This window comes from Callithrix jacchus, chromosome 4 (genome assembly GCF_049354715.1).
Source record: "Callithrix jacchus isolate 240 chromosome 4, calJac240_pri, whole genome shotgun sequence".
Taxonomy (NCBI): domain Eukaryota; kingdom Metazoa; phylum Chordata; class Mammalia; order Primates; family Cebidae; genus Callithrix; species Callithrix jacchus.
The window spans coordinates 60,142,051-60,155,570 of record NC_133505.1 but is presented as its reverse complement, the minus strand read 5'-3'; the positions used below and the strand labels follow the sequence as shown (position 1 = coordinate 60,155,570).

At 36.9% G+C, this 13,520-nt stretch overlaps 1 protein-coding gene across 3 annotated transcripts in view; it reads left to right on the top strand.

Annotated features, from left to right (window-relative positions):
• Window positions 1–13,520, top strand: part of PKHD1 (PKHD1 ciliary IPT domain containing fibrocystin/polyductin) — a 515,189-nt gene that overhangs the window by 262,962 nt on the left and 238,707 nt on the right. For all 3 annotated transcript variants that reach the window (XM_035295877.3, XM_035295878.3, XM_078370699.1), the window contains one exon: window positions 4,406–4,534. In XM_035295877.3, the coding sequence (XP_035151768.3) occupies window positions 4,406–4,534 (129 nt within the window). The remainder of the gene's footprint in view (window positions 1–4,405; window positions 4,535–13,520) is intronic.

The following is a 13,520-nucleotide window of genomic DNA, read 5'->3' as shown; positions in this document are numbered from 1 at the left end:
CATGGAAAAGTATAGTTGTCTCTTCTCTGAAAGTTTCTATGTTCAAATTCCCCAAGAAGAGATTCTATTGGTTGGGTCAGACCCTATACTGTAGAGGACATACCTGTTGGGGTAGCTCTCATGCCAGAACCCCTTCTTTGGATACTGGACCTCCTATGGATGGCCATTCTGGGTTCAACCATCTGTAGTCAGGGTGGTATGTCAATCAGCACATAGTATGAAGATTTCTGTACTAAGGATTCTTTGGAAGGATGGTGTGGTGTCTAGCATTCAGAGCTTTTTAGAATGGGTCAGTTTAACTGGAGTTGCTTCAATTACAACTGTCAGTTACAACTGCTGATAAATAGAAAGCCCATAATTCATAGAGTTGTGGACTTTATCAAAGGTGGAGACCTTACAGGCTATCTTATCCAGTTGCCTCATTTTACAAAGGGGGATGTGAAGCCCAGAGATCAAACTTAGTCATATCAATAGTCAGTCATATGAGCCTAGATAAGAACTCAGGTGTCTCAACTCAGCCCAGTATTCCTTCTGCTATACAATGTAGCCTCTAATGTGTTTAAATTGCCTTATTGGGCATAGATTAATTTATGAGTTATATTAAAATCTAGCCAGTTTTCCTAGCTCATATAGTTTGGGACAGAAAACTATTTCAAAACACAAAGAGTTACAGAATTAGTACAATATCATTCACTAGGAAGATATTTTAAATAACATACTTCCAAGACATTGCTTGATTCTCACAGTATGTAGTATATGTGCTAATGCCAAAGTTTAAATATGATTTTTTAACAAGTAGCTCTATGTAAAACAGTAATATTATTGCAATATCATTTTTGCCAAAAATAAGAATGAATGAAATAACATATCTTTCTGTGTTAATTCATTCATTCCACTGTTTGAATGGGTCAATCCAATGTTTGAATGAGTTAACTATCAATCTATGTGTTAATCCCTATGAGTATGTAATGCATATTCATACTAAGAGCACATATTGTCCATGGTCATATGAGAACATCCAGATCAGCAGGTATTCTTTTCCTAAATTTTCCCACAGACCTAAGTTTTTGTTCTTTTCTTTGAATTCGATAATCAGGCAGCACTTCTCTTGTTTAGAGTTAACTATTCGCTTCCTACATCTTCCAAACCTTCCCCCATCAGTGAACAACTCATTGTCTTTTATAGCTAACCTTTCTTTTCTTACTTGCTTCTTATGTTCAGTGCCTCCCAATTAAAAACGAAACAAATTTGTGGATACTAAGTCCTCCTTTAGCAGACAGCTCTCCTGCAAATTTCTCAAAAGCCTCATCTCCTCTTGAGGCAGAACCATGAAAACTTGGGCACATGAAAAGCAAAGATGTGGTGGGCAACATTTGGCTCGTATATCAAGCTCAAGACCATCTCAAATCTTAGCTGCTTGTTGAGTGGCATATTTTTACAGGGAAGCAAGGAGAGGCCTCATCAGGAATGTTGGTCCAGACCAAAATTGGTGGGCTGCAGTTTTAAAACAAGTCTAATTCATCTAAAGATTCAGAGGACAGATCAAAGGCTGTGGTTCTCAACTCTTAAGACTGTCCATTCCTCAATGAGCTTTTTGGATGATCTGACCCAATGTCTTCCCTTCCTTACCTTTGGTGCATTCCTCAATCCACTGTAATATTGTTTCCATCTCAACCATTCAACCAGTACCACTGTCATCTGGATCACCCACACCCTGATTGCCAAGTTTAACAGTCACTTTCTAATTCTCTCTCTTACTAAAGCTCTGCTATGAACAAGGTCACATCTGCCCTCTGGAGATGCTCTGTTACTTAGGATTCCAAGACATTCCTCTCTTCTGATTCTCCCAGTAGATCTCTGACTGCTGCTTCTTTAACTCTTGCAGGCTTCTTTTTCTCTCCAGAAATTTGATTGTCAATAATAGTCATATAGAATCCTAAAATTAATTGTATAGAAATCTGGTAACTCTAATAGGAGACTGCAACATGTTTTCTTATCCCTTAGTATTCTTATCTTAAGGCAGAATGGTATAGAATAATTAAATTTGGGCATGATAACATTTCTTCATTAGAATAGCTACTGTAAGATCTAATTCGTCCAACTAAAGACTGTGTTTGCCCTCTTATAAGCAAGAGTAAAGATGACAAAAGTACAGAATCTGTGATATAATATTGAAGTAACCAAAGATTCCTAAAGCTTGGCATGAGGTTTTAGAGAACAGTCATTGCCTATTTGAATTATCACTGGAAATGAGGCATCAGGGACATTTTATCTGGACTTTGTGGGGAAAGCTAGGGGTCACCCTGACAAATACCCATATCCTACCCTAAACTGGGTATTTTGGATCTAATATTGGGAAGGAGGCAACATTGGGAGAAAACTTAGAAAGGTATTTCAGTCTTGGAGTTTATGAAATATTTATAAAGCCTCTTACTGCGTGACCCTTATTCTAAGACATTGCCTTATTCCCAAGGTGTGTGGTATATTTTGCATTAATTAAATTGCCTATGGTTTCTGCTTGACCACAATCTATATACTTTTAGGTTATCCTGGGGCTCTAATTAAACCATGACTACTGAGGAATTGAGTCTCGTAGAAAAAATAATGAAGTGTTCCTCATATTTCTGACATTAGGCACTTTCTCTTTTCACCTTAAAATCCTCTGGAGCTATTACAACCACCCTCAGAGTTTCAAATACAGCTTCTAGGCTGATCATGCCAAATTAATCTTCAGGCTCAGAGCTCTTTCCATCCACCTAATTCATGTTCATCCACTGCTTGCTGCATCGCTTCATCTGGAGACCACAAAGAGACCCTACATTTCCTATGGTCCAAGCTGCATTCATCCACTTCTATCTTAATGGGCTGGAAGTCTCTAGCCCCTCCATCTTTTTTATCTTCATACTCTGGCCTCTGATTATGTTACAAACCTTGACATTTACCTCTCTTCTAGCTCTGTGGTTCAGCAACACCAAATTTCTTATCATTCTTCCACTCGACTTCCCATTTTTTGCCTCGGCTCATGCTCCTCCTTCTGTCTGCAGTGCAACCCTCTTGCCATACACTTATCACAACCTCCCCTTTACCTGAATAACTTCTAAGCCTTTAAAATGCAGCTGAGATACTACCTCCCTCAGGAAGATTCTCCTGGCAATGTCTTGCTTTCTTTCTTGATCAGGTACCACAAAAAGAACCCCCTCAGTGCCCGTGTAGAGTTTCTATCCTCCTAATACTCACATAACGCTATCAGCCCCTTAGAGACAAGGGTGACATTTTATTCCTTTTTGTATCCCTACTTTTTAAGGGCAGTTCTAATAGAGAAGGTGCTCACTATTTATGTTGTGAAATTAGCAAGTCATGGATGTGATCCCCTCCCTCCCTCAAAAGAGGAGGGAGGCCTTTTCATTCTACCCTTTTGAGACAATCCCTACCCTTCTGACTCTGTGCCAGTAATCATATCCCAGGAAAGAACAGGTAGATACAGTTCAGCATGGTGTTGTGCATGATGTAATATTGGACAGTCCCCACTGGGAATTATTAGAGTTACATTTCAAGTATGTGATGGTTGAAAAGAAAATGCCATTTGATCATCAAAGGCAGAATTAATAAAAACTGGATGGAAAAAAAAACTGGATGGAATGTATGATCTGTGTGTAAGTTGCCGCCCTGAGTTTTGAGATTATTATCCAGCCTTAATATGTAGGGAGAGCTGTGGGAAGAACATAACCTTTGATTCAGTCATTCCATTGAGGAATGTATTTGAAGAAGATAATTAGGATTATTGAGAGATTTGCATAGAGACAGTTAACACTACATTATTTACAATTAAACAGAAAGTGGAAAGAGCTTAAATGTCAGACACTAGGAATTAAGTAAATTATGGGGTTTTTAACATTGTGATATGTAGCCACTAAAATTATATTTATAAGACATTTTAATAATATTACAAAATGCATAGGAAAATAGGCTAAGCTAAGCAAAATTAAAACTGGATATAAAAATAAGAACAGGATTTGATATGATCTCAATCATGTAAAAATTCTGAGAAATTCTAGAAGGAAACAGATATATAAGGTAGTTATTGCAAGGTAGTGAGATTGCAGGCAATTATTACCTTTAGTTGCATTTTCTAAATATTTCGTGGTAAGTATGTCATATTTATTATAAGGCAAAACACAAATATATGATAACGAAAGTGGGATTATTTTCAGAAGTGAGGCTAATCTAAGGATTGAATAATTACTTGCTTTTTAGCTGACAAATATTTGTAGAGAAACTTATAAAATATTTAAAGGCAGCTTCTTTGGGGGTAAAATACCACTAGCATCCTAAAATAAGAATAAAATTTGGAAGTTGTCACAATAAATTAGATTTTCAAAATTATTTTTGCTATTTTATTTTCTAGCTTCTACTTCTGCACCTTACTCAGCTTTAAAATGGTCCTTCCCTGAAACATGGCAAGGTGTTGAAGAAGGCTGGGGAGGACACAACAATACCATTCCAGGCCCTGGGGATGACGTTCTCATTTTACCCAGTGAGTAAAGCAACCCAGGAGGTGAATCACAGACAGGCTGAACCCTGATTACGGCCAGATCTGATTATGTTCCATTTCTATTGTACAACATAGTATAGAGTATGGAAATAAGTAGGCACTTATGTTATTTCCTTCTTCCTCTTTTTTGGGGGGGTTAGTGTAGGAGAGGAATTTCATAGATGAGTGAAATCCCCAAAAATTAATCTAGCATGTCTTCATTAAAAGTGGAATAGTAATTGCCATGCTGAAAGGAGGTAAAAAATCCACTAACTGGTTAATTTTCTTCACATGTCAGAGAATGGATTTACAGGTTCTAGTATCCTTAAGTTTGAAAGACACAGAGGGTATGGAAGAGAACAATTTATTAATGTCTTCTGATCGTTTGCCTTTGTGAATTTCGAAATACAGGACTGAGGAAAAATGACAAGTTCTTCAGTTGCTATCAGTTTCCAAAATTGCAGAGAAGAAGTAGGTTAATAAAATAGAAAAATATCTGTCTGTGTTTCCATTCATCTCTCTGTCCAGACCTATCTTCCAGTACACACATACATTTTTAAAAAGATGATTCCTTAGATATACAGAAACACACAGCCATACTTACAAAATTCTTCTTATTTAAAAGAGAGTTTTCAAAAGTTACAGAATATCTCCCTAGCCTGAAAAGAAAATGTTTTTCACAGGATAATTATATTTTCCCCCAAAGACCTAATTACATTTATGGTTTAATTTGAACCTCTTAAGATAATAGTGAATGAGAGAAGATCCATAATGGAAGAACATTTAACCATCTGTGAAGTAATAATAATGATAATGTCAAACATTTACTGAGAACTAACAATGTGCCAGGAACTGTTCTCCATGTACTAACTAATTTAATCCTTATAATAACTTTATGAAATAAGTAATATTATTATCCCCATTTTTACAGATAGAGAAGCAGAGGCCCAGGGCAATTAAGTCACTTGTTCACGGTCCCACAGTTTGCAATTTGACAGACTAAAAATTTGAACCCATGCAGTCTTATTTCCAGTCCTCATTTGAACCAATAAAGCACATTCCCTTTCTAAAATGACTTGAGAGTAAAATAAAAGAGGGCCACTGTGTTGTTTACTTTATTTGTGTGGCAGAACAAAGGAAGAATGAAACAAAATACACTGGCCACATTATCATTGGTGGTGTATTTGTGTGACTGTGCCCAGAGACACGAGGGACAGGTGTGAGTGGGCTGACCAGTACAAATGTCAATTATTATTATCATACTGCTTTCCCATCAACCACCTCTCTTCAATGGAGGATGTAACTTTTTGAATAAACAAGCTTGTGAGTCATTCCTATATGGAAAGGATAAATCTGTTCTGTCTCAGCCATCTCTTTGATGAACCTAGCCAGCAGATTCGCCCTGGGCTATGGTTTTTCCCACGAAGCAAGCTGTTTCCCCCACCCCATGCAGGAAACAAGAGATGCTTTTGAAGGTTGCCAAGCTTTTGGTATCCTTTGGGGTTTTTATGCCAAGCAAGGAGTGATCTCGGCCGTCTTGCTTGGTGCTGCAGTTGACTGTGTCCACTGTGTGCCCTGAGTGCCGGGAGCCCTGGCTTTCTCCACTATGCTTCATTCCTTTGTCTGTGGTCAGCTCATAAGATTATAGGATGGGCCTGACTTCTCTGTGAAACTGCTCTTAAATAGCACAAATCAATGCTGGGTGGGGGAAAGGAGGTGGGGCACAGACATTGGCTATAGAAAGGACTTTTCAGTTGGCCTTTCAGTGTTACTGAGAGAATCAGAAAAGTTAAGATTTTAAAAACATGCAGTTATTGTTCATTATTTCTAGCTTTCACATGAAAAAACAGGTGAGTGAAAACAGATGTGTAATATATAAAAAAATAAAATCCTTAGCTTCTTGCCCCTCTCCTGTTCTCTAATAACCCCTCTTCTGTCTCCAACAAATGACCTGTGGTTGATCAGCAGTTGAATCCATTGTGCTATTCAGTTTCAGGTCTTACGCAGGAGCTGCGCTGCCTTGCTATTCTCTTCTGATTTTTGACAGGCCTTTGCTGATATTTTGACCTCTGATTGGTCTCTGGATTGAATCTACCTTTGCTTTCTATGTGTGGTTTTGCCTGTTTCTGAACTCTTCACCTTTTCCTCGCTCCCTTTGTTTCTTTCCTTCCTAGCTTTCCTTAAATCAAGTAAATTTGTCCACCTGACTCTGACTCAAAGTAGACATTTAGTAAGCATTGTTTTGATGAAGTACGTGAACTCATTGCTCCCATTCATAATTCAATAGCAGAAATAAATCTTTGGGTTTGACAGGGTTGAGACCTACCACTGTAAGATTTTATAGTCTGTAAAAAATAATGTCTTCTCCTTCGAACAGATTCCTAAGAATTATGAAATGATTTTTATGATGATAGTAGCAAATATAACTTGAGTGCTTGGTGCATGACATGCACTGTAGTAAGTATTTTACAAGGATTTTACTCCCAACTGCTTTATAAGTAGATTGTTATTATTTCTGTTTTTACAGATAAAAAATCTGGGATGCAGAGAGGTAACTTGCTTAAGTTTTATCCAACTAGCAAGTAAAGAAGCTGGGCAGGAAATCAGAGTTTAAATCAAGGATTCTAGCTCTTCATTTTATCTTTTCTTTTTTCAAAAAACTTACTTTCCATACCTGCCCTGATACATCCAAATTAGGTTACATATCATACTGAATTTACACTTCTCTGTTTATTGTCCACATTGTTCCCTTAATTTGAAATAAAACAAAAATAAAATCAAAAACTAGTATTTGTTGAGCATCTACTGTATGTCAGATATGCTACTTGGGGTATTTAATCTTATCACACATGCTTGAAAAAACTGGAGATACTTTCCAAAGAGGTGTGCAATGCAATGAACCATCGCATTAGAACCATTCTAATGCAATGAACCATTAGTAAAAGCATTTGCTTTGCATCTGGTAGCAAATGTAGTTGTAATTCAAATGAACACCGCCTTCCAGTTCAGTTTAGCAAATATTTACCAAACATTCACTGTCTTCAAGGAACAGTCCCAGGTGCTCATGATCTGGGAACACAAGTACCGTACAACTGTGACCTCAAACAGTGAGGAATTTAGCTGGGTTCACAAAACACATAATGCACAATAATACAACAAATAGTTATAATAAATACTGAATGTGTTTAGACTTATAGTGTCTCTAGGATAGAGGCGGCTTCATGAAAGGAGAAGCACTTGAAGTGAATTTTGAAAGATGGCATAAGAATTAGAGGGGCCATTATGAGACACAAGGGCATACTGGGGATCCTTCAAGATATAAGATGAGCTGTCGACTAGGATAAACCTGGGGTTCACATTTGGCTTCTGACATTTTCAACAGTGAGACTTTGGACAAGCTGTAAACCTTTCTGACCTTTATTTATAACATTAGGGCTATAATTAATATATCATAATGTTAAGAAAGATGAAATGAGATAACATCAGTGCACATGACCACAGCGTAGAGTATTGGCAGTAATGGAATTACAGATGAAAGCTGTGATTTGTAATGTATCAGGTGTTCTTTTCCTTCATTTTTCCATCTGGCTGCCCCTCGTGGCCTCTGGTATTAGCAACACTTTGTATTTGCTTTCCAATGGCTTATTATTTAATTTTCACAACATCCTTGGGAGCTAAATAGGTAATAACTATTATTACAGTAAAAACCCATTTTTACATAATACGATTTTAATGGAACTGCTGATTTTACAAAATGAAAGTGACTGGTAAAAAAGATTTAAGTGATACTTTTGAACCTCTAATATAATTTTATGGTGTTTTGTATATTTTAATTCATTAATAAAGAAAACATGTAGAACATTCCCATCATTATTCAAATAGAATAGCATAATTTTTCAATAAAATTCTTAGGGTAAATTGCCTATTTCCATTTTCTGGGAAATCAATTTTATGGAATGACCTCAGACCCATCCTATTCCATAAAAATAGGACTTTACTGTACTAATAAAAGATATCACTATCTTAAGTATGGTACCATTTTCCTTCAAGGCGTTCTGTCTTTATGGACATTGGATTTTGAAAGAGCTGTAAATTCTTCTCTGTGGTATTATATGGAGTAAGCAGAGGTAATCATTAAAAATTTGCTCTTGTAGTTTAGTTCATGATAACTTTGCTTCAACAAATAAGTATAGCTGACTGTCTTTGCTCTCTAAATATTGGAAGAATTGGCCTGAATGCATTCTCGATGTCTTAAATAGTAGGAACAAGTTCTGCCTTACTAGGAAAACCTCAAATCTTCATAAAGAATAGCTGGTCAAATGGTGAAAGGATCCCTCTAGTTTCTGCTCTCTGGCTTGTCCTAAACTGACCTGAGTGGATTTGTGTAAGATGCCTCCAGTGCTTTCTCAGGACTCTGTTTTGAAGGGTACAGATGTGATATCATGTAGCCTCCGGCATCTCTGTGTGTGTGTGTGTATGTGTGTGCATGGTAGAATTCACTGTTACATTTTCTATATTACTTTGAACTGTGCTTATTTGAACACATGAATGGGAGAGTACTGTTTTTCTTTGATAATAGTTCTTCTGTTTGTTCTGATTTTTAATATTCAGTACCTTAAATGGCAGAGAGGCTTATCAAAGTCATGTGATGTTCAAGGATGGCAATATTTAATGCACCGCCTTGTTCAATTGTGAGACATCATAATGGGTTGGTGATACAAAGCAAGATAATCATAAATCAAAAAGTAATTTTTGACGGGAGGAACTTCTATAAAATGTTGTGGTTATAGAACTATTGACTTCATTTGCCTTTTTCTTATCTGAGATTATATATAATTCAGTATTATATATGGAATCATAGCAGAGATGTAGGTCTACAACACCAATTAGAAACCAAGCAAATATTGGTATATTTCTGTAGCTTGTGTAGTTCTCTAATTTGGTCTTGTACCATTTGGATGGGACAGAAAAGCACTAAAGACCACCACCCCACTTATTCTGGATTAGCAAGTGGGAGAGGAAGAAAGTTAGACTTGAATTACTGGGGTCCTTTTTGTGATGTGTGGCATCAGAATGGTGACAAGTGGAGTGAATGTTCTGAAACTCTATCATTATCTGGAAAACCACCCAGAAACCTTACAGCATAAAAAACACATTTTATTTTGCTTACAATTTTGTGGGGAACGGCAAAGCCGAGGTGTTCTAATTTGGGTTCTTCCATGCATTGTAGTTAGATAGTGGCTGGACTGTGGTCATTGAAAGGCTCACTTCGACTGCCTTTAGATGCCTTTAAGATGGCTCACTCATATGGCTGGGGCTTGATGCTGATTATTAGCTGGGAGTTCAGGGCAATTAACTAAGAGGCCTCAGTTTCTCTCCTCACGGGTTTCTTTGTGGGGCTGCTTGGGCTTCCTCACAGCATGATGGCTAGATTCCAAGAAAGGGTAAACTAAGAAAGGGTGTTCCAAAAGTAAGTGGTCCAAGAGAACTGTGTGGAAGCCACATGCCTGCTGAACTGGTCTGGCAAGCTCAGAATATCATGGCCATAAATTTCTTGGTCAAGAAAGGTCCTGAGGTCAGCCTAGATTTAGGAGAGGAAAATTAGGTTCCACCTCTAAATGGGAAGAATAGCTAAGAATTTACAGCTGTCTTTAATCTACCTCTATGCATGTATTTATGTGTGTAAGTATATATGCATGTATGTAATTAAAAGCAGATGTACCTGACTTAATTCAAAAGGTGCTTTAGAGCCTGCTAAATTTGTGCTGTCTTCCCTGTCTGGGCAGACTTTATTTAGATTATGTTGGCTTGCATGAATCAGAAATTACAGAACACCAGGAGACAAAGGGTTTTAGTTTCTTTATTTTATTTTTACCTATAATGCTTAGTGTTAATTACACCACCTCTTCTCTGCCTGAAAGTAGTATTTGTCAACTCTCAAAACATAATTGGGCCCCCGATTTGGAATTGCTCACTTTGCAATGGGAATGGACGATATTGTTGGGCTGAAACTTGTGGTCAAATCTTTACATGTGTAACCAGAGCCTCTTCTTAGGAGAGAGGAATGTGGTGGGATGAGGGAAGACATGGAGGAAACATATTTTGAGCATTATCTTTCAGGGCAGATATTAAAGATCCAGGGAGATAACAGTTGAACTTTCATTTGACTTTGTTTGGCAGGTGAATGGATAAGCTGTTCTTTACATTACTTTTGACGTAGAGACTTTAATTAACATTATTTTCAAATAAAAATAAATAAACAGAAAAATCTAAAGCCAAAGATGAAAAGATCTTTAGAAACTGTTTCTCCTTACTTTTAGGCCTTGTTTTAGAGGGAATCGTAGACCTTAGTAAACCTTACTTGAAGAATGTTAAAGTCATGTCCTCATCACAAGAAGGAAGAACCAGGATTTCAGGCTCCATAGAGCAGGTGTTCTCACCAACATCCCTAAGCAGTTTATTTTTGAAATGCTGAATGTGAATGAACTTTCCATATATCAAATCATATAAAAATAGACTATAGAAAGTTACAATTTAAAGCAGTCTAAGTACAAAATGCTTTGCTATATGGAGTTCCTTAATGAACTGATACCTAGGAATTTATTTGTTTTATTTTGAGGTGGATTTACTTTTTTTTTTTTTTTTTACCCGCCCTGGGTGTTTTGAGGATGAAATTAATTAATGAATTAAATGAGTTAGTAGTTATAAAGTGTTAGCATGTAGTAAGCATTATAAAAATAAATTTGAAAATGACCAGCAATAATTATTTTTTTTCTTTTGTCCAGTCATGTTTTCATTCAACAAGTATTCATTAAGGTTCTTTCTTTTTTTTTAAATTTTAATAAACTCAAAAGAGGGAAAGAAAGAAAAAGGAATTAAGTAGAGGAAAAAAGAGGAAGAGGAGGAGGGAGAGAGAATGGGAGTGTTGCTTAATTGCCCAGGCTAGGATGCAGTCTAAAAATGGATATTGAACAGGGGACAATTTAAAACACTGAGTTGGATTTACTTATAAACACTGGATTTACTTATAAATATTAATATATATGTACATTATAAACACATACAATTGTTGAGCTTGTAGGAAATGTAGTGGCTTTGTAATGCAATTAAAATGAGCCATGAAAATGCAAGTGTTTTATAAATTATAACATGCTATGGAATATATTAATATCGTTGACTAAACTTACATGATGTTTTATACCAAAGCTGAGTGGAATCTTAGTCCCCATGCCTCAACTCAGTGTTTTAAATTGTCCCCTAAAATTAATTAGAGGGAATACTATTGCTTTATTTGTTTTCTTCCTAAAATAGGATTGAATTTTGAGACAAAACATTTGGAGGCTAGGGATTTCCTTGCAGTTGCAGTGACCTTGATTCAAATGGATTCTCCCAAATGAACAGCAGCAGTCCCCTAAACTTTCTGACTAAGACACAGTGCTTTTGCCAGGGTGGACAATTAGGAGTTGGAATTAAAAAGAATTTTTTCTTTACCTATACATGTTTTTCAGAACAGTATATTTCTCTCCTATGACAAAAGAAACATAAAGCTTATAAATATATTGAAATTGGTTGGGACTCTTTCTAATCTCAATTTGTCCATCTCTGCATGATTCAATCATGGCATTTGTTTCTGGGCTAATTAGAATTCACTTAAGATCGTCTCTTGGGATCCAAAGTCATATAGGCCCTGACACTCTTTATGGCTTGCTAACTTGCTGGAACTAATTCGAGTTTTACTCTAATAGAGTGATTTTACAAACCTCTCCTTGTTTTCACTCACCTGAGAAATACACTCACTGTCATGGTCCATTAGCGTTAGCATCATCGATCATAGTAATTTTCTAGGCGGGGCACACGTCCTTGGGATGTAAAGATCATGGGGTGGGGGTAATTGGCAAGCATGAAGTATATAAGAGACTGGGGTTTTGTTTTGATGCCTACTTCCACCTAGAGAATAAATGCTTTTATGACTTCAAATACTCCACCTCAGTCTCCCAGGGGTGTGACCCCATTGGGCACCTTGTGTCGTAGCCTGAGAGGAGTCTAGCAGATATTCCTATAAAACACCTATGAGGCTTTCCTTCAGTTACAATAGGTGTATTATTATTATTATTTTTTGCTACTAGAGCAAATTCTTTCTCTAAAGTAACCTGTACAAACTTTCAGCTGCAGTTTACAACCATTTCTTAAAGAAACTATGCATCACTTTCCCCAGGATTTTAAGTATACTTTGTCCAATACAAATTACAAGCAATATAGTAGCAGTAAATGCAATGCTGGCTGCTGTGGAAAAATATAATATGTATCATAAACTTGATGGAAAAGCAGAATTGGTAGGACTTAGCAGTTTATCAGTTGTAAAAAAATAAAGAAAAATGAGCCTGAGAAGATGACCAAAACTTTTGCACACAGGTGAATGGCTAAGGGTGCCATCAATAGAAATAAAAGGTTCAGGTAAAGGTGTAGGTTCAACAGGGAGGATAATAAATTTCATCACAGACCTATGCTCAGGTTCATATGTAGATGCCTAGATGGTAACAGGAAATGTGGACCAGAAGACTGAAAGGAAGGCCAACTGAGAATCTGGATTGCGATTTGGTAATCCTCAGAAGAACTGACTAAGAAAGCCTTGAGGAGTGAATGGGGGTTAGGACCCACATGAGAACTATTGCAGAGAGATACAAGGAGTGGGTGAAAGTCAGCATCTTAGGGGAAATGCTAATTTAAGTGGCAGGAAGAGATATCAGAGAAGGAGTAGTCATGAAATCAGAAGGAGGACAACAGAAGGCAAAGCAAGCAAGAAAGGAGCAATACCAAGATGATGGAGGTGGTTAACAGTAAATGTTCCAAGGAGTACAGGGAGGATGCTGATTTGGAAATTGCTTGAGGATAAACTATATCCTCTTTTCAGACTCCCACTAATCAGTGCAAAATCTAATGTAACATCTCTTGCTTGTTTTATAGTTTCATACATCTGGATTGGATCAAT